The sequence below is a fragment of the Lissotriton vulgaris genome, chromosome 6, assembly GCF_964263255.1.
Source record: "Lissotriton vulgaris chromosome 6, aLisVul1.2, whole genome shotgun sequence".
Lineage (NCBI taxonomy): Eukaryota > Metazoa > Chordata > Amphibia > Caudata > Salamandridae > Lissotriton > Lissotriton vulgaris.
This window is the reverse complement of record NC_141694.1, coordinates 1,733,838,783-1,733,866,768: the sequence shown is the minus strand read 5'-3', so window position 1 is coordinate 1,733,866,768 and position 27,986 is coordinate 1,733,838,783. Positions and strand designations below refer to the sequence as shown.

General features: G+C 44.3%; 1 protein-coding gene across 1 annotated transcript in view; it reads left to right on the top strand.

Annotated features, from left to right (window-relative positions):
* Positions 1 to 27,986, top strand: part of ALK (ALK receptor tyrosine kinase) — a 2,610,699-nt gene that overhangs the window by 2,417,194 nt on the left and 165,519 nt on the right. Inside the window, exons 22-24 of the mRNA XM_086925973.1 lie at positions 11,210 to 11,300; positions 13,301 to 13,365; positions 26,264 to 26,393. Of these exons, the coding sequence (XP_086782099.1) occupies positions 11,210 to 11,300; positions 13,301 to 13,365; positions 26,264 to 26,393 (286 nt within the window). The remainder of the gene's footprint in view (positions 1 to 11,209; positions 11,301 to 13,300; positions 13,366 to 26,263; positions 26,394 to 27,986) is intronic.

Below are 27,986 nucleotides of genomic sequence, written 5' to 3'. Positions count from 1 at the left end.
TCCTCTCAGAGCCAGGCCTGAAAGGGATTCCCTCTGGCATCTTGCTAGGTTACCAAACAAACACACAGAAGAGACAGCACCATATATAGCTATCTGCGCCACAGAAACTCGAATGGTGGGATGGGTGGGATGGGTCGGGGATCCCTGCTCGGGCCTGCAGCGTGTCTCCCCAGGCCTAGAAGGACATGGTATTCCTACCCTGCTTCCTTCTCTCTCTCTTTTTTTTTTTTTACTTTTCTTTGGGGACTCGTCCCAAAATGGCTGCCAACCCTTCTGGGTTGAAGTGTTGGCAGCCAATCAGATCTCAGCATGAAACCATGTGTTGAAACCACGGAGTGTCTGCACCCATAGATCTGCTCCTTTTCTTTTATAGAAATTTGCGTTTAAAGAGGTGCTCAGGTTGGGCTGAAAGAGTTACAAAGTTAGGTATATCTGGATGGATGATCCCACGAGAGTCCCACGGTACCAATCATTTTATCCAAATAGGGTCCTCTGATTAGCCGAGGGAGCTTTTACCTCCATCGGCTCTTTCGGTAGGGCAGGACTGGAACCGGTCCCGCGTACCAAACATGCTGCCACTGCTCCCAATAAAAGACTCATGGCCTCAGTCCCTGTGTCCTGAAATTGAAAAACTAAATATGTCGGGGGGCATGGTAGGGACACCCTGAATCCCTGGCACTTGTATGGGCCTTCCCCACTGATTCCAGGCCCAAAATTACAAAAAGAGTTTCATGCTGCAGGTAATGCGGTTGATACTCCTGCAGGACCCAGCACAGTCCTCCCATGAACTACTGTAGTAGAATAACATGAGCTGTTGTGCAAGCTTCACCCCATGATGCTGTGGTACTGTGCATGCTCATTGGTCAAGTAGCAGGAAGTTGGCTGCCATCTGTGGATTTTTCCGCAGGGATCTGCTGGACTCTGAAGCCAGACCCCTCTCTTATGCTCAGCTAAAGTCTGACGTCCATGCGTAGCGAGGGGGGTGGCTGCAGGTCCTGGCCATACACAGCAGAAAAGTTGGCTGAATATGATCAAAAACCCAGAAATTCACTGAAAAACATAAGGTTAAAGTGGCATTATAGATAGGTATGGTAATAAGATCTTTCTCTTATGTTAAAAATAGTATTCACTGAAAAAAACAAAGGTTATAGGGGCATTATGGCTAGGTAATAAAATAAGATTAAAAACGAATGTTTGAAAAACAAATACAACATTGAAATTGGCCAGTTATAGTTTACTGAGCTAACCATAACTTATTAAATGACATTATTGGTGACATTACCGATTACATCTCAAATGATACCATTTAAGGAAGGAGAGCCCACAAAAACATACAAAAAAATAATGAAAATGTGCAGTGAGAGTAAAGCCAACCAGTGGAAAGCAAAGCAGCCTCTAAGTCTACTGTAGGGTTACAGTGGGTCTTCCCGCCAGCTTGTAGCGTGTGCTTTCTGATAGGCAAGACCTAAACATGCCATGATGCAAGTTATATTTTCTCAGAAAAGTGAAAACTTGTTAAGGTGGGTAATATGAGCCAGAGTATTTAATATAAGGAACTTACCATAAAGCACTTTAAAAAGCCTTCATTTTTGTCATTATAACATAACACGTTTCTCTCTGTATTGTGGAATGGCCTATTTTTTTGCTGTTGGTATTTTTCAAAAAGGTATAAAAAACCCAACTATAACGATGCAGAAATGAAACCTGACTAATGTGGGGCGACGGATAAACAATTCCGAGCTTTTTCTCGGCTCCTAAAACAGCAACCAGAATAGTCATTCGTTGGAGATACTTGTCATTTTCAAAGGCCTCAGTCTCTCAAAGTTGCATCTACTCAATAGGAAGCCTCTGCACTGCACCATTCTGTTTCTGCGCCGTATGCCCGCTGCAGATTTGTTTCCTTCCGATGCCCGGAACCTCTAAAAGCCCTGGAAGGGTGCACAACTTTCATGATCGATTAGCTAAATAAATAATTAGAAATAGGTCTATGCCAAGGAAATAGTTCGGCTTTTCGCCCAGGGGTGTTTCTTTCTGACACGATAGACTTTCTGAAGTTGTTAATGTATGGACCGCTAGATGTCGCTATTGCATCTTCCTGAGTATGTTTCCTAGTTCATAGTTGTGGCTAGTATTAGTTTCCTAACCTATTTACGAGAAAAACGCAGGTGTGTTTTTGTTATTGTTGTTTTTTTTTTGCAGTTTTATGAAGCGTGAATTCAACCCGAGCACCAGTTACTTTACACAACGACAATGAATGTTTTGTGGGCACACAGGGGCTGTGGGGCATATTAACAAGATGAAGTATCGCCGCTTTCTCAGCACAATTCGTCGAGAAAGCTGCGATACTTCCAGCGCCCTATTAACAAGGGCATTGCAACGCCTGCCTCAAGCCCACTTTGCATGTCAGCGAGAAACATCGATAATGAAATGCAAAGTGGGCATACCCATGTCCAACCACATGTATGGTTGGAGGTGGGAACACCCTATCACCAAGGCAGGCGTTGGGAGGTCTCCCAACGTCTGATAACATCTTGTTAATATTAACAAGATGTGCGTTAAAAAACGCACAACGCACATGTCACTATTGTCGGCTATCGCCGGATTTTTTCGCCGTGTTAGCGCGTTATTATCAACGTGCAACACATAGGCGATAGTAAATCCTGCAATAGCCGGCGATAGTGAACATTAGCATGTGAAAACAAGCGTTTTCGCGCGCTAATGTGTGTCTTGTTAATATGGGGGGGTGGATTCAGCTTCATGATCCACACCACCATGTTATCAATGCCTAACGCCTGGTCAGAGCAGGCGTTGGGAGCAGTGGCGTCACTAGGGTTGGTGTCACCCGGTGCGGGAAACTCATGGTGTCACCCCCTCACGATTTCCCGCGTGGACCTCTTCTGCTTTGAGTCCGCCAGTGGACACAGATGGCAAATAACGGGACCATACAGAATCCTTAGTAATGTTTGTAAATTTGGTTCATATATTTACAAAGGCCATAGAAGAAAAATTTAATTCAACAAGGTCAGGGATAAAAGATTGTAAGAAGTTAAGGTTGGGAGGGAGATCGCTCATGACATAATGACTGGGACAAGAAAGAGGGACGTCAGGGAGAGTGTCCGGCCAACTCCCCTGAGGCACTATCACACTACTCAAAATGTGCATGGTTCTGGTATTTGTCTCCAGGGTCCTCTGATAAAAGAAACAACTGCATTCATACCCTTTATAACAAAACATCTGGTGAGCTACCATGGAAGGGCAGCTTTAGAATTGACCTCTAAAAGTGATGGCTCAAAAAACATGCTATGGAAAGTTGGGACTCAATTACTTGCACACTCCTGTTGACCTTTCTGTCTCTCTGAATCCCCTGACTGAGAGCTGGTGACTGTCAAAAATTGGGTTATGAGGCATCGGACTTCCTGGCTTCAAAAGCTGTAGCTAAAATACGTGTCTATAAACTGAAGGCCTGGTATGTGCTGCAGTCTTCATTCCAACCTTTCTCTTTAGTTTTAAAATTGACAAATCCAGTCAGTGAAACCGCAGTCCAAGTAGCCAAACCAAGATTGCACCACATACCGACATGCACGAGCTAAATCAGTAGAAGTAGGGATTTACAAACTGGAAAGGCATAGCGCGGCCTGCCAGGAATCACACATGTAGTCATTGGCAGCGTGAGCATCATTCCCAGGCCCCAAGCTCTACCCACTAGGGTCCTCACCTCCTTCACCATCGACGGCCTGCAGCCAATAATACAAGAAAGGCGCATTCCTGCAGGAGGAAGTTGTAAGTCCAGTGTCCAGACCGAGGAGCGGGCATACGAAGCAAGCAGCCAGACATATGTCTCGAGGCATTTCGGTTCAAAGCGCCTCCACGGAAACCATCTACTGATGCGAAGTACAAAAGAAACATCCTCCATTATCTTCTCTATATAGCTAGCACAGGGACTTTTTTCAGGGACGGCGGCAAAAGACCTGGCAATTAAACGCGGTTTCTGTGTAATATATCAACTAGACAAATTTTCATCAGGACACGAACCATGGCCATGGCACTGCCACATTTCTAACTTCATTCATATTTAATTTATAATAAATGATATTTCTCTCTCACCTCGGCCTCCGGACCCAAGAAGTTAGCCCCAAATTTGAAGGGAAGACGACGGCGCTCGCGATATCAAAGGTGACACATTAATTCTTTATTCTACTAGCGCAGCATGTACTCCGCTGCAGTCTCGTCTCCTCCCACAGACGTGGTGCTGGTGCGCGACCACCGCGACGCGTCAGAGGAGCACAGTACGCAGGGGCTGTCCCAGGGCCGTCATTGGTAGCCCTAAAGATTGACGGCCCTGGGACCCACAAACTGGGTACGCCGTCGCCGCCGCGCATCCGCATCGCACCATCATCACATCACATCTCCACTATAGGTGGTGCGTGCGTGCATGCGTGGCGACGTGCTGCACTCACTGCTCTATTAATTTAATTTGTAAGCAGGTGCATGCGCACTGTGCGCTTAGACTATGAATTAAAAGCAGCACTGGCAGTGGCAGCAGAGCAGAGGTGAAGGCGAGGCTGAGGCTGAGGCTCAGGCTGCACGCCACTGTGCAGCGTAACCAGATTGGTGTCACCCCATCATGGGGTGACACCCGGTGCGGTCCGCACCCCCGCACCCCCCTAGTGACGCCACTGCTTGGGAGACCTGCGATAAACAAGTTTATCGCAGGTCTTTTCCTCCCAACGCCTGCCTTGGTGATAGGGTGTTCCCACCTCCAACCACATTTTACATGTGGTTGGACATGGGAACGCCCACTTTGCATGTCATTAGCGATGTTTATCGCCGACATGCAAAGTGGGCTTGAGGCAGGCGTTGCAATGCCCTTGTTAATAGGGCGCTGGAAGTATCGCCGCTTTCTTGGCGAATTGTGCCGAGAAAGCGGCGATACTTCATCTTGTTAGTATGCCCCACAGAGATTAAGTGATTTGCCCAGAATCATAGGATGTTGAGAGGCTGCCGAGATACGACCCCGGTTTCCCAGCTCCACAATCAGCAGCTTTGGACCTTAATCGCACATCCTCTTTTTGTATGCATTTCAAGGGGTTGCAAGTGGCAGGCAGGTAGTACAATAAACAAGCATTGAAAATGCAATAGGTCTCGCATTTGTTTGAGTTAGAGCTATTAGTGTTGTAAATGACAATGTATTTTACCCATGTGTATGTGGTATGTAGTGGAATTATTTGGGTTGGATTTGAATTGTGTGGCGTGGAATTGTGTGGTGTTGAGTGGATTTGTGTAGTGGAAGTATGTGACATGGTGTGCAGTGGAAATATGTGGATAGTTATGTGGTATTCAGTGTACTGCAATTAGGTGAAGTGGAATTTTTTGTTCTCGAGTGTAATTATGTGGAATGGTATTTTGTGTTGTGGGGTGGTATGTAGGTGAGTTTAATTATGTGGTTTGCTTTTAAAATTTGTGTCATGATGAATTCTGTGGTGTGGATTGGATGTATGGGATGTGTTGTGTAATTGTGTTGTCGAGATGAATTATTTGGTTTGGTGTAGAATGATGTGGTGTGGATTGGAAATGTGTGGAGTTAAATTGTATAGCATTGAACTGTGTGGTTTGCTTTGGCTTTTTGGTGGGAAAAAAATAATTGGTAGGAGCTAAGCTCCAGATCTGTGTTTTGTGGCGCTACAAAGAAGAAAACTGATGTCAGGACACATAACTGGAGACTTTATGGGGCTCCTTGTCATCATGTTCATGGGTAGGATGGAGTGGTGAAAGAGGCAAAAGATGCCACCTACCAGGGGAGAGAAGTTATTGAAAAAGTTACTGTAGAAAGAAAGAGAAAGACGGTCTCACCTACCAGAAGCGAGAACCTTTTGCAAGAAGGCTGCCACAAAAAGGCTGGTCCCTGTGGAGATTGAAAAGTGAAATCACCTAAAACCAGAATGGTGGAGATTGCTCACCGCACAAATCCTGCATCCTTGAGGAGACATAAGGCACTAGGATCACATTGTACCCAACACAACTGCTAAAGCTGAGCTACCACAAGTTAGAGGGAAACAACACTTACAACGCAACTTTTACAACGCACTACCTTTACAACAAAACTTTTACAATGCAACATCCATTACAACGCATGCCATTACAACGCAACCATTACAACGCAGGTCACTATAACGCATACCACTACAATGCATGTCATTACAACGCAGTCATTACAACGCATACCATTACAACGCATACCTACACTATCCAACACTTACCCTACTGTTGCACCCCCTGGAGTTAGAATAGTAATTTTTACTCCTGCACTATCCAAAACTTACCCTACTGTGGCACTCCCTGGAGTTAGAATAGTAATTTTTACCCCTACACTATCCGACACTTACCCTACTGTTGCACCCCCTGGAGTTAGAATAATAATTTTTACCCCTACACTATCCAACACTTACCTTACATGCAATGTAATGGTATGCGTTGTAATGGTATGCGTTGTAAATGTAGTATGCGTTGTAGTGGAATGCGTTGTAAAGGTAGTTTCAAAGAATTCGTTGTAATGGCATGCGTTGTAATGGAATGCGTTGTAATGGATGTTGCGGTTTAAAAAATGCGTTGTAAAGGTATGCGTTGTAAAAGTATGCGTTGTAACAGCATACATCCCAAGTTAGATAATAAGGATATCCATTTATGTGATATTGTGACCACCCCGAAGGCATAACATGTGGACGCCTTCCAAAATTGCCTAAAATCACACAGCAAGACAATGCTGGTAGCTGGGATTCCATTTTATGATAATCAAATTTGAGGTTGGTGAATGAAAGACGCTCCTGTTGCTTCCACGACCAATATAAAATGTAGATGTTTGTCTGATCGTTTCATGGGCAGCCAAACTACCTCCATTGGTGCCATACTTAGAGACGCGCCGCCAGCCGTAGTGCAGGTTATTGGGTGTGTTGTGTGCCACACCCTCAGAGGGATACAAAGAGTAAGCAGGAGCGCTATCCTGATATGAAATAAAACAAGTTTGTTTCCAAAGGGTTAATGGGCAGCAGGTTTTATTACCTCGCTTCAGTAAAAGTGAACACCATAAAATGAATTTTAACAGGCCGCATGAAGTGACACCTTGGTGTTTGTAGCTAGGCTCACAATTGGATCTGTTTTCATAAAGAAATACATTATTTAAGAGTATCATGTAGCGTTGCTATAGGATTTCACAGACCTGAGCTGCAAAATAGAGAAAAAGAAAACATGGGCCTCATTTTTACGCCGCCGGTGCGTCACTTTTTGTGACGCACCAGCATAGTAAAAAGTGTGCCTTGTTGCACCATATTTACAAAGTGACGCATCTAGGTAGATGCGTGACTTTGTAAACCCCTGCGCCACATTATACCTACGCCAGGTATAAAGTATGCAAGGGGGGTGTATTGACGCAAGGAAGGGTCGTAGAAGTGACGCAGTGAAATCTATGAGATTTCACTGCGTCACTTTTAGGACGCTGTTGCGTCAAAATCTTGCACCTGCCTCACAGCAGGCGTAAGACTGACACAGGCCCTTTCACATGGGGCTTGCCCCATGTGAAAGGACGCATTGCTGGAGTTGCGTCACTTTTGTGACACACTCCAGCAATGCGTCACTTTTGCGCTTACAGATACGTTAGAAATACTGACGTATCTGTAACTCCTTGCGACATGATGCGTCATATTTAATGTATGACGCATCAGGAATGTCGTAAGGAGTGCGCACTGAGAAGTGACGCATCGCTGCTTTCACGCAGCGATGCGTCATTTCTCATAAATGAGGCCCCATGTGTTTTGCGGGTTATGTGAGTGAACTTGTGTTTTATCTTCTTTGGGCAAAATACGTTTTAAGAAAAGGCGGAGCGAAGATGTCCATAATTGAATTACTTTGCTTGACTGTCACGACCATTTGCAAAAACTGGTTAGTAAATTGAATATTTAATAGATAATTGTGGTCTCTGCAGCTTTCACACAGTGGACGACTTTGCAGTGTCTAGGACCAATGGTTAATATCACAAATTCCCCAATGGGTCTTCTGTTAGTTTAACAGTACCCTTTCAAGATGTGCCAGAGTTACGTTCCAGTCAGCTGCCTATCACATCACCTGTCTGACGCATCGCCCCTAGTTTATAAATTAGTACCTTTCGGACTTAACTTGCTGTGACGAGACATTCATTATTATAATCCGTCAGTGAAGTGGTTGCAAACGTTCTTCTTCTTAAAATCTTTATTTCGTTAAAGTATCATAAAAGCACAATAGAAACATGAGACAAGATCCAGGTAGGTGACATTCTCAATTCATCAAAGCAAATAACATTCGAATCTTCATTAAAAGTTAAATCAATAAATGGGTTTTTATTAAAAACACTAAGAAAAACAGACTAAGTCACTTAATTTACGTGTTAGACATAAACCTAAGTAATTAAAATTGCACGCATGCGCCACATGGCTGCCAGAAATTGCGAAACAGCGAATACAATGGGTCCAGCTGTGTCAGTTTGTAGTACTCTGAGTGCCTGAGCACATTGCCGGTAGCCAAGATTTTTACCCAAAGGAACGAGCCAATACTTCCTGGGTTTAAAATATGCAAACATTCGCACACGCACTGCCTTGTCTGTTTTTATGTAAGCCAGAAATCTTAGATATGGCTTGCTTATATAGGAAAGAAGCGTATTTTAAAATGGCAAGCTGTTCAAAGCGCTCCTAAACATCCCTGTGAGTTAGCCATTTACCCCAAGAGATAGAAACAACTGCAGGTTAATAATCTATTTCTAAAGTCCATAGTCTTAGCACCTGGTATTTTCTCTACAAATCAAGACACAAATTAAGTTTTATCAAGATGGCCGGCGTTGATTTGGAATGCATACTTTAAATGCATTGTAGTTATGCCTTCCAAAGAAGTGCCAGCTATCTTATATCCAGGCTCCTCTGTAATGCAACTTGTGTTTGTGTAAAGAGCTGCAATATTCTAGGGTGGAGTGTGCGCTATGTCAAATAGAAGGAAAAAAACGAACAGCTGGAGTGGTGTGGTAAACAAAAGGAGCACAAACGGAACCTATGGAGTGCGGGTTATAGATTTACCAAAGCTTAGTTAAAGTGCTATGAAGCATATTCGCATACACGGACGCACTTCACGGTAAAGCAGCGGGAGGAGTGTGGTAAACAAATGGAGCACAAACGGAACAGAACTTATGAGTGTGGGTAGTAGATTTAGCTAGGCTAAATTAAAACCCTATGAAGCATACTCACATACACGGATGGACGTGCTTCACGGTAGCGCAGCAGGGAGTGTGCTCCGTTATCAGGCTGCCCAGAAGTCAGAAGGTGGTCAACATGGACAGCGGGAGGGTAGCGGGGAATTTGCAACTTGAACGGCATGAGGAGGGGAGGGAGCGGCAAAAGGTAACATGGACACCGGGTAAATAAAAAGAGGGATGCAGGCGGTGCTTGTAGCTACGAGCAGAAACAGGGAACATGACCAGGAAATTAACAAAAATAAGCCAAGGCAAAAGAAAAAGTAGTGCGCAACAGTAATGTATATGGCAGATCGGGAAATAATGGATGTAACAAGGGTAGAGTCCAGAGTGTGACCAAACAGCAAAATGAGGGACAAATGTAAGCCATTGACCAATGAAAAGAAAGATTTTTTGAAAAGCACCTGAAGAAACCAATCAAGAGCTATGATCATGCTGAATGCCTGTACACTAGAAACAGCATGTCTCGAGTCACAGCGCATGCGCTTCCTAGGCGAGACCTAAAAAGAAACCTGTTGTCATGTAAATATCTCATTACACAACTTTCATTTTTTTATTTGCTGCTGAGTGATGAGTCAACTCTCTCTCCCCTACTACATGACTGGGAACCATATACACTCTGGGTATATTTTACTCAGCACAAGCTTAATAAGATTTGACTGTGTAAAAAAAAATTTTTACACTTGAAGTTTCTATTTTTCTGTTTTAAAATGTGAAGTTTGTAAGTGAAAAATAATGCTGATTTGGCAATTCCTTTTTACCAACGTTCGCATAAGGATACTGTTAAAGATATTAAACTGAAAGTTGTCAAAAACTCACGTTCACTGTCCCTTCTGACAGGGACATTGGACAAGTCACCTGTAGTACAGTACAGTGATTGCCAAAATTTTAAAACGTGTGGTGTGCGTCATACATAAGTTTAAATCATGTGGTATGCGTCATACTAAGAAACAGTCTTGATGAGAAGTATTCTCATCAAGACTATCTCTTATTATGATGCATACCACACATTTTAAACAATAATAACTTTTCGTAGCGCTTCTCCCTTTTCTTAAAGCAAAAGACACTCAGATTATGGACGGAATGCAGAGCAAATCAAACATTCACCCCCAGTCAAGAGATCTGGGTTGAATCCATCGTTCATTTGTTCACTATGCCACCCCAGTTTAGACCGAGCATATGCACATCAGTCTTGACCCTGTGCCTCATGGGAACAGTCCAGCCCAAACTGCCAAGCCAGGTCTTCTCTGGACCGAAAACAAGAATCCTGGGACCGGTTTCGGGGCATCACCCCTCATCAGCCAGGCTAGCTTGAATCTAGTGGCACAGTGAGCCCGGGACCCACGTCTGAGCATACCTGGTGCACTTAGGGCCATAAAGCAAAAGACACACAGATGATAGACGGAATGCTGAGCAAATCAAACATTCATCCGCAGTCAAAAGATCTGGGTTAAATCCATTGGTCTTTTGATCACCAAGCACTGCAAGCAATGGATTTTAGAATCACTCAATTTAATGGTATTTGATTTACAACACATGGAGGTAATGGCAGTGGTGGATTAAAAATAGACCTGGACACTAAGTACATAAGTTATGTTATGTTATGTCTCTTTTATAGCGCACGGCTACCCCGAGGGGTGTCCCGGCGCTTTGGCAAAGAGAACTGGAGAAGAAAACACAACACAGCTACTCGCATAGGCCGAAAGAAATCATACGGAAAAAAGCCAGGTTAGTAGCTTTCAATTATGCAGCAGGTGCAGTTGCACCCGGTGCCAGAACCCAGGAGCCTAAGGCACCCACTCCATCCCAATAAAAGCTGTATTTTACTTCCAAGACTCGGGCTTGGGGTCCAAGAGTCCATGTTTGCACTAGGGCCTATTGTATCCTTACTACACTGCTGCATGCCATCGCCATACAGTAACCATCTGCCGTTTTGCTCTTCAGGGGACTGGGCCACGGGGCATTTGGCGAGGTGTACGAAGGGCAAGTGTTTGTGAATGCCAACGACCCCAATCCTTTGAAGGTGGCTGTGAAAGTAAGTAACCTTAAACTGTCCTCTGCTACAACTTGTGTGGAAATGGTATTCTGATATGTTAGATATGCTATGTTATTCTTACTTGAAAATAACTGCTGCCTGCTTATAGGCACTCAACCTCAGTTATTGAATCTGTTTATGTTTATTCAGCTTTGTCTATAAGTTTGTTGCTGTCAGCTCCAAGAACTCCTTGTTTTATAAATTGTGCTTAATATAACAAATATTTCTAGGCAGAATTATTATTATCTATGGTTGTATGTCATGACAATGCGTGGTATTACCACGTATGCCATACAAAGCGGGGATTACAACGAAAGTCGTTACAACTACTTTCGCTGGAGGGCGCTGGATAGTGGAATAGTTTAATTTTCTATTCCAACTCCAGCCCACGTTGACAGTAGGGAAGGTGTGGGATAGAAAATTAAACTATTCCCTATCCAACAACGCCCTCCAGCGAAAGTCTTTGTAACGACTTTCGTTATAATCCCTGCTTTGTAATGGCAGTGCGGGGTAATCCCCGCGTTGTCATTGCTGTTCCCCCCCTAAACGTGTTGAAAGATTGCTATTCTCAACTGGCACATTTTTTTTATAAAGCGAGACCAGTACAGTGGCGTAGGGAGTGTGCCAGTGCCATAAAAGATAAATGTTGCATAAGCCGATGACATGCAACTCATTTTCTCCCTCATGGACAAGATGTGCAGTACCTAGATCAAGTTCAATACCTGCATGACTAAAAGGAAGGAAGAACACCTGTCGAAGTTAAACACTGACAAGAATGAAGCAGTCATCTTCGGGAAGAGCACTACCCGTGGAACTCTACCTTGGGCCGAATCATGGAAAGTGCCCCGGTTGTACAACGGGCATGTGCGCCTGCTTTGCACGCCCGGGCCACTTTGGTATTACAGAAAGGTCCGCAGACGCTTGTGCAGCTCTGTTTGTATTACAGATAACTCCGGCGCACATATAGCGCCAGTGCTATCACCAGAGGGTGTTCCCTCCTTTTTTGATGCGGGCGTGACCATATGCAAATGATGGAATCTCTTTGCCTCTGAACCCGCACCGCATTATAGATGCAGGCGCAGAGGTAAAGAAACTGTCAGGAGGCACTCTGATAGTGCGCCAACTAAAAGGTGGCCCACTATCAATGCGCCCCCTGATGGCAGCCCTCTTGAAAGAGGAAATGGGGAGTCAGGCGTGCTCAAGTCAAGGACGCTTTCTGTAACATTAAATGAGGGAGCCCTCTTTATAAGCCTGCTCCAAGTTAGTAGCCACCGTTCCACCTGTTTCCTTGGGTCTAAGAAGACCAGACACAGTGGGGGTGACTGAGGAGGCAGCCTTGACCCTGGTTCTGAGCGTTGTGACGTCATAGCAGTGTGTTTTGTTTTTTCATTGATGGGATGAGGGCAATGAACTGTGGAGGACAAAGCTTTCTATGAAAGCCATGCACAAAGAAAATTCAAAAATTTTCTTAATCTTTCACAGGCTTTAAAGACCGACCCAGAGTATGTCACATATAGAATAGTTTTATAAACAAAACACACCTAACCTTTGAGGCTTATGCCTCCTCTTTCAAGTTTGTTTGACATGGTCGACTGAATGGGCCCTTTTGTGAACTTTGCGTGAAAGAAAGGGAAAAGAAATGTTGATATTGCTTTTCTTTTTCTGGATATATCTGTTGTTCTACAGCTGGAACTGGATGCACCAACAAAAACTCTAGCGTTCACTCTGTACATCTTGATTGATCGGTTTAGTAAATACAGTCAATTTTGGAAGTTGAACCTTGGAGCGTGAACATCGGAGAACATTTGAGGAATGTTAGAATGTTGACCAGAAACCTGCATCCCCTCTCACTCCAGTGTACATTTGTTGAGCTTCTACTAAGATTTCTGATTTAAGTCATAGGTAAACACATGTTATTGTCAACAACACTTTGTGCTGCCTTTGCAGGCCTCAACTGTTGAGTGTCATGGCTCTAAACCCTTCCTGTGCTCTTTTCCTAGACGTTGCCGGAAGTATGCTCTGAACAGGATGAGCTTGATTTCCTCATGGAAGCTCTTATTATCAGGTAACCTTGTAGCTATGCATGTATGTATGCATGTGTTGGTATGTATATGTCCTGAACCTAGCTAGAGAGCAACCATGCACTGTACATTGGTAAGACGACTCATGATTGCAGCCATAAGGCATGAAGGGGGGGGTGTCTTCTGTGCTGGACCTGACTAGTTGGAGTAAGATGGGAGATTTCTTATTGATGGAGATTCTGTGTCCTCTGAAGATAAGGCTAGGAGTGATGGGGCAAGCTGATGTGCCGCGTGATGTCACAGCGATTGGAAGCATTGCTGGTGGAGAATTTCTTCTCAGATTTAACTTTTTTTGCAATTCTTGACTTCCCTTCTCACCACGTCCTCACTCTTCGTATTGCGTTGCCTCCCTGAGAAATTGAGTTTTTGATGGTAGTGTCATTGGCATCATGCACTAAATCACTTGATGCAGTTGAGATACTTCGACCAGTTGACATATTTTCCACTCCCAGGTTCAGTATAGTTTCACAACGTAATCTGCATTTGAAAATTGCTTACAGTGATATGTATTTCTTGTCCGGCGCACAATTAGAAGTCTGGCCCATTAAAGCATAAGGAACATTTCTCAAATAGACTGCCCCTTTATCTTGGTCATTGCATACACTTACAATCCATGGATGACTCTTCCCTTGCACAACTTTCCATTAATCCTCCCCAGCACCCTGAAGAAGACCTCAAAATGTCCTTGTTTTTCACCTTGACTGAAGGAAATATTAGGTTCAATTATGAGGTATGGTAGGTGCATGGTTAGTGCCAATCAAATAACTGTATTCCCATCTCTTTTATGACCTGCCAACCCGCCCCACCCATGCAAGAATCAGGTTTCAGTATTTGCTGTTCAATTTTATCTGCCTGGGAGTGTCAGAAGGATGGGGGGGGGGGCAATGGGGGGGGGAGAGGTGTGGGGGGGGCCCGGTAGCTCAAAACTGGCGTTACCCCCATGTTTTCCTCCCTGGGTAATGGGAAATTCACAGAGATTCACCACTAGCTCACTGCACAACAAAGACAGTGTAGCAGGAAAACCGTAGCCCAATTCACAAAGAGTAGCCGCAGTCGTGGGGGAGGCTCTGCAGTCGTGGGGAGGCTCTGCAGTCGTGGGGAGGCTCCGCCTCCTGGAGGAATCTCCGCCATGAGAAACTGCAGTGCAGCGATTCCACCAGGAGAGCTGAGATTCCGCCACGACTGTGGAGGCTCTTTGTGAATTACCACGGTCTGGGAGTCTGCCTCAAGCACTGTTTCTGCCAAGCAGCCCGTCAGGGCCACCAGGTGGGGCCTAAGCGAGCAGCGATCACACTGCCAGGCTAATGTCTGCCACTGTTCAGCCATTTTCCTGCCACAGCCTGGTCGCCCCTGTAATCAAAGGCACTGCTAATGAATGGGCGGGGATGGGTTTAAGCCCTGAATCCTCCCAGGTCTAAATTGACTTTAAATACTCCTACCTTGGATTCCCTGGTACCTTCTTTCAAGCCTCTCTCCAACAAAGAACTTAGGGGCATATTACCAAGGGCCTTATCGCCGCTTTAGCGGCACATTTATTGCCGCTAAAGCGATGATATTTTTATCGCCCTATCAGCAAGCTGTCGCTAACAGCTGTTAGCGACAGCTTTCTGACGGAAGCAACCGGTTTGGGTGCCGCTTTGCATGTCAGCGAGATTTATCCCTAATGACATACGAAGTAGGTGTTCCCGTCCAACAGACCTGAGAAAGAGCCTCTAACAGGTCTATCGCCTATGAGCAAGGAGGCACTGGCCCCGGTTAGCGACGTAAAAAGTTGCGCTAACCGGGGTCATCGCTGGTTTTTTAACACCTGCTAATATCAGGAGTTAGAAGTACCTAACATGGGGGGGTGGATTATGCTGACACGACCACAGGGTCGTATCAGCAAGGTTTTCCACCTTCCCAATGCAGCATCAATGGTTTTCTTGCGATGTTGGCCCTTCCCTCCCGCTATCGCTGGAATATATATCACCATGACGCTAATTGTTGCTAATACAGCGATAGCTGGCGATGGAAATATTTGCGCTAAGCGTGCTCTGCAATATTTTTCGCAGCTTCTTGCTAATATGCCCCTTAAAGACTTGTGTCAGTATGTTTTTCTTTATAGTCCCCCTACATAAGAAAATAAATAAATATAATATATTTTATAGATAAATAGAAAGCTTTGGCCCAGACACAGGATGCACTGTTGTTATGAGGACTTTCAGTATTATCTTTCAGAACACTCATTCGACGATTTTGTGCCCCCATGACTATAAATGAGTTCCTGCTGATGCCTCGTAGCAATGAAATGTGTGTCTAGAAGGTCCAAGAGACTAGAGTATTTGAATTTGTGTCTGAATGCACTTTTTCTTTGGAGCTGTATGGCACTTATATAATCCAGTATGAACTCTATTAACATAAGGCCTCATTTATGAGGAATTGGTGTATGGCAGCGCCCCAAGTCTTCTGGCTGGGCTGCCCTATGCTAATTTCAAAAGGCAGGAATGCATCATATTTACGAAATACGGTCCACTCCTGTCCTTTCCCCCTGAGCTGGCACACAAGTTGCTGCCTAGCCCCAATGTGTGTGTGTGCGTGTAGTAGTATTTGTATAGCGCACCGAATCGACCCCCGAAGGGGTATCTCAGGCGCTTGTACCCATACCGCTGTGGAACCCGTCCTGACTTTCCCTGTGAGGTGTCCACTCCTGGGCACCCCCAAGGTGAAGCCAGGCATCCTTAGCGTTGTGGGGGCCGTTGTGGAGATTGAGCAAGCTATTGCCCAGAGTCACATAGTGGGGCCCATGATTAGAATAGCCACAGAGGCGAGAATTATCAGGTCCAGGGAGATTGAGTCCAAGACCCGCCGAGGCGGGAATTGAACCCTGGTCCCGGGCCAGACCTCTGCATCAGGGTCTGCCGCTCTAACCATTGAGCCACACTTCTCCACATGTAGGCACCATTGCAGACAGGATTGATTTTGTGCAGGAAGGTGCACCTTCCTACACAAAACAATCCAGACAGGCATTTTTCTCTTTCTTTGTGTGCTGCAGAACGCAGCACACTTGGAAAGAGGAAAAAAACGGAGCGAAATAGAAATATTTCTCCTCTTTGCGCCTGCTCTTGGGAGGCATAAAATGTTGGTGCTGCCCCAGGTTTACGAGATTAAGTACATCTGCAGCAGTGTCAAAATTCATGAGTGCTGTGAGGGAAAACCCACCCCAACACCCATGGAACTCATCCTTGACGCAGAGTAAGGCAAGGCAGCGACTTGCGCTGCTTTGTCTTACTCCATATCCATGAGGCCGTGCAAAGCCACACAGTGTGCATTTGCGTAGCCTCATAGATATGATTGAGAAGCTTGCACCGCTGGAGAGTAAAAAAAAGTGATGCTCGGTGGTGCAAGCCTCTCATAAATATGTCCCTAAGTGTTTTGTATACATAGGTCCCTAAGTGTTTTGTATACATAGGTCCACGCACCTACTCATGTGTCAAAAGGTTGATTAGCAAGAACAACTAATATATGAAAAGCACCCAAATACTTCCATATTTTCTGGAAATGCAGGGCAAGGGATAGCTCCAGCTGTACACTATTTTCCAGGTGGAGAAATAAATAAAAAATGAAGGTCACATTTCACCTTAAATCTAACCATAAACCACTCGAATTTTCACAGGTGGAAAATCTGCCATTTTAGAACTAGAAAAATGCCTAGGGCTTGCTACAAAAACAAAAATATTAGTAACTTTGTAATTAGGCCCCTAAAATAGCATAACAAAGAGCTACGTCTATGAACTGTGTGGTTGGAATCTCAAATGTTGTGATTGCACAGTGTCTATAATCTGACCCAAACTTTTTTTTCACTTATCGATATACTTATCCATTACAGCGTAGAAAGGTAATTCTCAGGGAATCACAGAAATGTTTCTCTCGCAGGGGCTTTCCATGTATAGTCATAAGCTCTGAAGAGTCCCGCCGATGTGCAGGGACCCCAGAGAAATTGTTATATATTTATATATATATATATATATATATGAAACAAAACTCGTTCCGGCACAAGCCTGTGCCACCAATTATTCCAATCATATATATATATATATATATCCTCAAAACTTTCTCCCAGCTGGGAAAAACGGGTCGCACAGCCAACTTTGGATTTTAAACAGCAATCCTTTTTATTTTGCTCATTTCCAAGGGCAACAGGCACAGAGATCTACGCGTTTATATATATATATATATATGAAACAAAACTCGTTCCGGCACAAGCCTGTGCCACCAATTATTCCAATCAATCGGCAAAAAAAAGAACGAAGAGCTGAACCCAACTTCAGTGCTTACAACAGGGTGTTTATTGAAGTATGTTGCTGAGCCTGTCCACCATTACGCGTTTCGACTGTTCCTACAGTCTTGATCACATGGTAAGGTCACATTACCTAGCATTGGATTTATATAATCAACACAAAGGGCGGACTTAAATTATCACGCCTCCTTTTTAAGTTCTGTGAGCTTTTTACAAGAAAACAAACAAAGGACTATACAAAAAAAGCCCAAAGTATGTACAATTAAGAACCAATCGAACTCATAGTGAGTATATACATTTACAAAACTATAATACATTTTGCAAAGTACCACATATATACATATTTACATATTTACAATAAATAAATAAATATATCTATCGTGCCTACCATGAACTAATATTTAAAGTTCATAGAACAATTCTCACAGTTTTTCTACTGAAAAAAGCTCAAAAAAGATTGAATTTACCTCACAGTGAGGTTATTCTAAAGTGCTTAGTGCTAATTCATGATATTTGAATTATGATGAAACATTAGAACCCAATGCAAAAAAGGTAAAGAGCAGCAATTACTACTTAGTGCAAAAAATGAGATAAAGTGTAAGTGCTATTTTTCAGTGCAAAATATCAAGTAATTAAAAGCATTCAACATTGACCCAAAAACATATTCTATGCACAAAAACTTATAGTAGGAGCCCCTACTAAAGCCGGAAATAGAATTCCAAAACCTGAAATGTATACCCAGTGAGTTGAAATTATCCGAGAATTACAGGTTATGGGATCTGGAACTATGGAGAACTATTAAGTCACATTTGATGAGAACAATTTATTGGTGACTATAAGAATCCCATAAACATTATGTATGTGTGATTCTCGGTTAGTATTTATATAGATGTTATTATAAATGGGTATGTAGATCATAAACAGGTATACAAATCCTCGCTAGCGTTTCTTCTTAAGTGTAGATTTTCGCCTTTGTTCAGGACGGCATGCAAAGACACTTTAGAAGCAGAGACAGATTATGCAGCCTATTTACCTAGGCTACACTGGCCAGGTTCTTCATCTTGAAGAGAAAAAAGGGATCAGAATAAACAATTTTCCAGATACTTTCAGTGTTAATACCTCTCACAAACCCCTTTCCATGATAGAGATGAAAGGAGCAGGACAGAGTTGCCTCATAGGCTGTCATTATATGTCTAAAAAAGAACACTGTGTCTTTAAGGAACCAGGCACCACCAGTATCCCATCATGCATAGCATGTGTCAGTTACTTCAATTCTTTTTTCCGGCTCATGCTGACAGGATCCTGGAGCATTGAGCTCCACCAAAATTGGGTTTTTCTTCAAAATTCTTTACTGAATTTTGTTAATTACTGTTTCGTTCAGCATCTTTTCTCTCTCCTTGCCTGTTTCTGTATTTTTCTGACAGAAATTTGAAGCATTTTGTCAAGATAATGCCATCTCTCTTTGACAAGTGCCCAGCTTGTGGGAGAAAAAAGGCCAAGAAAGACCCTCATTATGTCTGTATAATTTCTCTTCCAGAAGACCATTTTGCTGAGTCTTGCCAACACTGTAGGAACTTTACCAGACGTACCCTGAAAGACCGAGAGAAGATTTGCATTCATGGGACGGAGAGCGTAAAAGGCTGCAATCCTGGACTGTAGGTGGGACCTCAGGGCATGGAGGGGGTGAAACTTCTACCAGGCCTCTGTTACCAGCCTCTAGGGAGCGTGTCAAGAAGAAAGGGGCTCAAAAATGACATTGGTCCTGGTCGACATCGAGAAGAGGTACGACGCGACCTGCTCGCCATTGATTCAAGGTACGAGGTCAAGCTATTGCCAAAGATCAGCGTCTAGGCCTGCTTTATCGAGATCGTTCATTGCCTCGTTGACCTGCAGGCCAAGTTCAACGATACAGACTCCATTAAGATTGCCGACGAGGTCTAGGTCGCCATCGAGACATCGCCGGAGATCGGCGGCGCGGCATACGCGAAGATCGAAGTCGAGGCATATTTGAAGATTGACGTTGAGACGCTCTCTGACGTAGAGATGCCATCGACATTCACCATCGACAAGCAAGTCGAGGTCACGGCATCGAGGATCGTCAATGTCGAGAACTCTATCGACATCATCCAGGCTTGAGGAGACAAGGAAGAAGAGAAGGCGCATTTACTCCTCTTCTGACACTGAGTACTCCAGAACATACTCCCCGTCCTCTGAGCATCATCCAGAACCACCTTCAACTCCTCCACCGCCTCCTCTGCCTCCTCCGCCTCCTCCGCCACCTCCGCCACCTCCTCCTCCAAAGTCTCCTCTACCACAAGCTCCAATAGCACCACGGAGATCAAGGTCTAGATTGCGCCATCCTTCTAAGCGCCATCACCACCGTCACATTTCTCAACATACTTTGACTTCTTTTCAACGATCCCGTCATTGTCATCGTTCATGCTCAAGATCCTCTACGTCTACTGGTCGTTACTCCCCAGCACTAACTGACTCTCCACCACCATGTATTTCACTGGTGGATGATGTCTCCACTTTTCAAGAAGTTCTAGTGAAGAGCTACAAAACAAAGTATTCCTTAATCAACTCTGACAACATCTGTCATTTTTGAGACCCTGCAACAGAGATCAATAGCTAGGCCTTTGTTGCTCCTGCTGCCAGGCCTCCTTGAACCTGCCATGGAGTTCTTTCTCACTCCAGCCTCCTTCAAGACAGCGCCTTCTAGTCTTCACAATAAATATCGTTATTCAGAGCAGGATCCAGCTTTCAACATGCCACTACGCCTTCTTCTACAGTTCCTCCGGACGAAGAAAGTCGTAAGTTGGACTCTGTGGGTCAGAAGATGTGTGGGACAGAGCAACATCCACGAAAGCTGTTAGCGCCACCACCTTACTAGGCAGATACGACAGGGCTCTTTGGGAGTCCATGAATCAGTTTATCGACCATCTGCCCAGAGAAAAAAGGGAAGACTTCTTGGAAATCCTTAATGGAGGTCTAATGGTTTCAAATCAAGTAATTAGTGCGGCAGCAGATTCTGCATTATTAGCCGCTTACAAATACTGCCACGGGATAGCTCTCAGACGACAATCTTGGCTTCATCTAACATCTCTCATACCAGAGCCTCAGCAAATAATTATGAATCTGCCTTTTTCAGGTACTACTCTCTCTTGGAGCTCACAACGACGAGGCAATGTCATGAATGAAGGCAGAATGGAAACTCTCAAGGCTGTTAGTCTAGAGAGGCCCAGGGAACAAAGAAAATGTTTTTGGTCTTATCAACGCCGTTTCTCTTCTCACAGAGGCCACTCTTCTTCATGGTATCAAAGCCGCCAATAAGGGGGTGCTCAGCAACAGCAACAACAGCCCTACCAGTCGTATCAACGATGATAGCCTAGAGGGAGATCTTCCCAGCAACCTTCTCAAGGAGGAAAACAGCCTTCTGAGTCGAAACCCTGAATCACTACTTCACCCTGTACTGTTGCCCACTCCAATGGGGGGAAGCATAAGTCACTACCTGGTAGAGTGGCAAAACATAACACAAGACTCCTGGGTGCTAAATATTGTTTGCAATGGATAATGTCTGTGGTTCATCAGTTCTCCACCTTCCATTCCTCCGAAACATTCAACTACCATCTTCATCCTTTTACAGAAGTTGGCGGTGGAACCAGTTCCTCCTCAACACCGAGAAACAGGCATTTATTCCAGACACATACTTGTCAAGAAGGACAAAAATGAATTCAGACCCATTCTAGACCTCAAGACAGCCATCACGTGGATTCGGCGAGAAAAGTTCAGGATGCTGCATACACTACATGTATCCCCAGTTACATTAAGGGGATTGGCTCTGCTCAATCGTCCTACAAGACGCGTACTTTCACATTCCAATCGCCAGAGAGCATCGCAAATTCTTGAGGTTCATGGTAGGACAGGACCATTACCAATACCAGGTCCTCCCATTTGGTTTGAAATCAACACCCAGAACAATCTCCAGATGCATGGCAGTGGTCGCTGCCCATCTCCGGAGACACTGAATATTTGTCTATCCATACCTAGACGATTGGCTCATCAAGGCATCCTTGGCTCAAGAAGCTCAGCTTCATTACAAATGGGCTTGCGATCTCTTACAGAGACAAGGCCTTCAAATCAATCAGAGCAAGCCCATCTCTACTCCAGTACAGACCTTGCACTATCTAGTAGCCTCCATCGACACGCTAAAGGCAAAAGTGCTTCCGAAGGAGGAGAGACGCGCATCGATCCTTCAGAAATGTCAGGGTCTCATGAAAGCTCCGCATCCAACAGTGAGGACAGTAGCCTCCCTTCTCGGCTCAATGGCTTCCTGCATTTATCTCACACCAAATGCCCGTCTACACATGAGGCCTCTACAGGAATGTCTCAGTGGGACCAAATGACAGGAAACTGGGAGGACAGGATACAGCTATCCTTCCATGTGAATTAGTCCTTCAGATGGTGGTGTTCCCTATCCAGTCTTCTCTAGGGCACTCCGTTCCATCAGGAGATTCCAACTCAGCCCATAGTCACGGACATGTCATTGCTAGGCTGGGGAGCCCAACGGACCATCTCCAGAGAAGGAAGCAACTTACCACATCAACCTCCAGGAGTTATGTGCATTCCATCTGGCGCTGAAAACGTTCTGCCCGTCGTTCAGCTCTCTCTCCCTGAGCCAACACCACAACGATGCACTACCTCAACAAGCAGGGAGGGACAAGGTCCAGAGTCTTATCTCATGAGTCTCAGATAATTTGGAAATGGCTTCTTGCCAGGGGCCTGACAATCATAGCAGCACACCTACCAGGTGTCCAAAATGCACAAGCGGACTCACTCAGCAGACTCCAGCAAGAAAATCAAGAGTGGGTCTTGCACGACGACGTGATACAAGACATTTTTCAGAGAACGAGTATGCACAGCTTCGGGTTGTTCACCACTGCAGAAAACAGCAAATGCCAAAGCTTCGCATCGCAGTTCTACCAGACAGGGACTCTGGGGAATGCAGTATGGATTGATTGGTCCACGAGATATCTCTACGCTTTTCCACAGATCCCCTGATTCCAGAGGTTCTTATCAAGTTGACTCAGTCCTCAGTAAAGATGATCCTCATAGCACTGTAGTGGTCACGTCAGTGGTGGTTCACAGACCTCCTTCACCGGTCTGTCCGTTCACTTCTGAGGCTGCCATACACCGGATCTGCTGACGAAATACAGAGGCCAGATAGTGCATCCCAATCTCTCCTCTTTGAATTTGGCAGCATGGCTTCTGAGCTGATACAATATGGTCATCTTAATCTACCTCAGGACGCATGGAAATTCTCAAAGAAGCTAAGCAGCCTTCCACTCGTTCTACATATGCTTCAAGTGGAAGAGATTCTGCATATGGTGCTCATCCTAGAGCAAGGACCCTACCACTTGCCCGGAAGATGCTATTCTTTAATTCTTACTCCATTTGGCAAAATCTGATTTACAAATATCTTTAATAAAAGTTCACCTGGCAGCCTTGACTGCCTACAGAAAATGTCCCTCACAATTCTCCTTTTTTTAAATCCCTGTAATTAAGGATTTCTTAGAGGGCTTAATGAAGGTTTTTCCTCCGTCAGGCGCCCTTACCCTCCTTGGGAGCTTAATATGGTGTTTTCACACCTTGTGCAGCATCCTTTCGAACCCATACACAAGGCATCTCTCTAACATTTGTCTTGGAAATCGGCTTTCCTGTGGCGATCACTTCAGTCCGCAGGGTTGGTGAGATGCAAGCTCTCTGTTCTCAAGAAAAATATACTGTCTTCCATTCGAACACAGTAGTAATGAGAACTCACCCTCAGTTCCGCCCCAATGTGGTATCAGATTTTCACGTCAATCAAATAAAATATTTACCAACATTCTTCCAGAATCCCTCTACTCCAGCGGAGAGAACCCTTCATTCCCTGGATGTAAAGAGATAAAACTAAACACATTCACCAATCACTTCTAAACAATCCATTTCGAGATGGATAGTGTCTTGCATTTTAGAATGATTTCAAAAAACTAACAAGAGTCTCTCAGCCAAACCTAAGGCTCAGTCCACTAGAGGGAAGGCAACCACTATGGCTTTATTGCGCAATATACTCATTCCAGAGATCTGTAAAGCAGTGGCCTGGAAATCAGTACATACATTTACCAAGCATTACGGCCTAGATTCTGAAGCTAGAGCAGACACTCAAGTAGGGCAGGCTTCACCCAGAAATCTTTTTGCCTAGGTTCTCTACATTATCCTCTGTCTAGTCCACCGAATAATTTGGGGATGGGCTTGCTATTCTATTCAGCACGCTTAACTATCATGGAAATCCCCTGCGAGAGAAGGAAAGGTTTCTTACCTGTAACTTCTTTTCTCTCGCAGGGGTATTTCCATGATGTCATAAGCGACCCTCCCTGTCGGATTGGACAGAGGAATTGCTTTAATTGCTTTATTGCATATCTATTATCAGAAGCCTCCAAAAAGAACTGAAGTAATTGCCACCTGCTATGCACAATGGGTTACTGGTGGTGCCTGGTTCCATAAAGGCACAGTGTTCTTTTTTAGACATATAATGACAGCTTATGAGGCTACTACGTCCTGCTCCTTTCATCTCCATCATAAAAAGAGGTTTGTGAGAGATATAGCCTAGGTAAATAGGCTGCATAATCTGTCTCTTTTTATTAAGTGTCTTTGCAGGCCTTTTTGAAGTGAGGTGAAAATCTACACTTAAGAAGATACATATATATAACAATTGCTCCTGGCTCCCCGCACATGGGCAGGACTATTCACCGCTTATGACTATCATGGAAATCCCCTGCAAGAGAAAAGTTACAGGTAAGAAACCATTCCTACCTCAATAAAAATTCATCAAGGAGGATTCATCTGAATACTTGCAAAATGCTGCAAATCCAGATAGGGAGGCCTGCAAGGGTCAGCATACCTCCGTCGCAGCATTCATATTTACACAAAATGTTCTTATTGTATCCCCAGTCCTTGGTACAATACAAAGGAACATTGGGGGCATGCAGTATTCCCATTGACTGCTGTCTACGACCTCTTCCCATGCAGTTTCCACTTTGCAAATGGATTTTGACTGCTTTCGAAAGTCAGTGATCTTGGGGAAGATCCCTTGCAGTTCATTAAACCAGATTATTCTAGAGCAGGGGTACTCACAAATATTTTCCCGGGGGCGCAAAGTTTGGTCTATGGTGTGACCGAGGGCCGCACTGATGCCAGCAGGGGAAGCAAAGTATGTGTATCTAGTGGCTGTCTTTAAAAATGAGGGTATTCCTAACGTTAAGGGCTTAGTTACTTCCTTTCCCTAACTGCAATTAACCTTTAAATAAGTGCTTGCAGTATATTTAAAAAAATGTATGTTAGTGCTGAGTCAAGTAAATAATAGCCCAGTGCTGCTGCTGCCCAGGGCACAGCATGTAAAGGTCAGGAGGGCTGCATGCGGCCCCCAGGCCATACTTTGAGTATCACTGTTCTACAGGGTGAACAAGACAGATTCGAACGAGTAAACTACAGTGTTTAATTTGAGCCGGTGGTTTCCATTGCACTGCACTGGCACTTAACTGGCAACACTGGCACTTACGATAGTCTGCCACATAGTGGCGCTGTTTATTTAATTTACAGACTACAGTTGTTTATTAAGTCCATATACATAAAAATTACTAATACCTGCCACCCTAGCCATTCTTATATATTCTGGATCCTTGTCTCATTTATAGCAGTGTGATGGTTTGTAGGTGTGTTAGTTCTATCATTGCCAGCGCTGGCAGAGGCAATGGGTGGTGTAAGCTGCAGTTGGCTCCTGACGCGGGCCCGGGCACTTATTTTTTCCCCAAATTAAGCACTGTAAGCCAGCAAGGACTCACCTAATCTGCAGCTTTGATCACATGTACACCTCTTATACACAATTGTTTAGTATACGATGAAATGGCATTTGCAGCCCTGCTCTTTGGCCTTTTTTCTGTTTCGTATGTTTACTTAGAGTCATATGATTGGTTCTTTTCAGGTTTTTCCCGTCAACGTGCAGAATTTCTTTTACATACACATCATTATATGTTTTTATTTTACCGTTGTTTCTGAAGTCCTCACGATTTAGGAATATGTTCTCAATGTCTTATTCTTCGTGCATGTAAATCCTTATTTGGGTAAAAATAAGAGTTTGCGTCCGGATTGGCATTCTGAACTTTGTGATAATTTCCACACCCGCTGTTTTTTTCCTCTGTCATTTTTTGCCAGATGTAGAACTTGGCAGAACTCATGCATGGAAATCACACCATCCTGATTTTCCACACCACAGTGCAGGGTAATACATGTGGTACTGCTAGTTTATCTGCCATTCCAAGGAGCATAACTCATAATGGCATGCCAATATCACAACTAGTCAATATTGCATCCTGTTTTGGTATTTACCAGGTGTGATATTACCTTGGGAAATAACAGGGCATTCAAAATAAGACCCTTAATTGCGTCCTTCTAATTCTTTGTAATACCCATCAATAGCACGCTAATGCTGTATAGAGGCAAAGATGTTTGAGTACTGTATAGCATATAAGTACATGTGGACCTGACCAGAGTTTGTCTGTCCCCCGCAGCAAGTTCAGCCACCAGAACATTGTGCGCTGCATCGGGGTGAGCCTGCAGGCCCTGCCACGCTTCATCCTGCTGGAGCTGATGGCCGGAGGGGACCTGAAGTCTTTCCTCAGGGAGACGCGGCCTCGGCTGGTAAGAACGATGCTCGCCATGTCACACTCAGGGCTCCTGTGAATACAACACATTTGCTATTTCTCTCACATCACAAATTGCTGAATGGCTGCATTTCAGCACAGTGTGCATTTTGTGTATGGAGTATGTCAAGAAAGCCTTCATTATACATAGCCTGATGAAACCATACAGTATAAACTTTGTGAATCCCCATCCCACAGTTTCCTAATTTTGGCTTCTGAGAACTCACCATAATTTTCATGAGCCACTGATTATCAGCTTCATTTTGAATCATCAAACCAGTTCAGGCAGAGCCATTGGTTACATTTGTGGTGTGCTTCTAACAGTGCTTTTCTTGGATGCAAAACGCATTCTTCCCCCAAATTCCTGTAAAAGCAGTTCAAGCATCCCACTCTTTTCCCAACCTTTCATTGACTTCCCTTTTGCTTCTGTAATGTGGTTGGAAGTTGTTGCCTGTTTCTTTAATTCATGGTGGTACTGGCCACAGTTAAGCGATGTACAGATTTCTCGTCTTATTGCATTAATGAGAGTTTGCCTGGGTGAGTGGATGGATAAACGTGATGGCATTGAAGTTATCGGACAATTTAGAGGTTGGCGGAAAAGGTACTCCTTTGCAAACATGATGGAGTACAAGATCCACCAAACCCTTGGTCTGCCCACCTCCTTCAGAGATAGGTGGACCGTAGGTGTTCTGCAGATGGAGCCCCCATTGGTTCATTGAACAACACACTTCCTCCAGACAGAGTAGGGGCTGTCAGAGGAAGGACGTTACCCCACCTGCCCTATTTATGGTGGGTGGAGTATTGTATTTTTTCCTTGTATGTCACTGGCAGAAAAATTCTGGCGGTGCGGGCAGAAAATAAATGACACCCCCAGAGCAGGGGAGAACACTCTCAGAGTGTGGGGGTCATTCGTTTTTTGTTTCTGAAACAAATTTCCGCTTTGGGAAAATAATAAACATGTTAAAAGTGTTATGTCTAGCTGTGAAAACTGACTGTGGCCATCTACATCTGTTTTATACATTGATGGGAACCATCATTATAGCGGCTCCTTTTAGTGTACAGAGATGACTGTTGGGCGGCAGTAATCTCTAAATTTGGCAGACTGCAGACCATCAGGGTGGCAGAGGATCCACTGCCACCCTGAAGGACACTTAAACAACGACCATCAAACTGTTAATCAGGTCCACAGTGCCTCGATAGTCCAGACTGCCTCCCCTCGCCCCTAGTGACGTTTCTTCAGTATGCTTCTCCCTTATTATCTATATTGATTCAATTATTCCACAGGAACCACTGTTTCTGACAATAATTTACCCACCCAGGTTCCTTAGTGAGTTGGGTTCCCTTGTCCTTTTTCTCTATCTACCATGTTTGCAAGCATAGATCCCTTTTAGAATGTAAAGGTGAAGATTCCAAACCATATGGCAAGTAAGAAAACGAGAAAAAAAGTGTTGAAATGTGTATAAAGATAAATGTCATATGAAGTTCTACATTATTCCAATATGTGTGATGTCTTCAAGCAAAAACCTTTACCCCGCAATAAGGAACATGCAAAGGAAGTGCAGACTTTAACTAGGAATGAGTCAGTCATTGG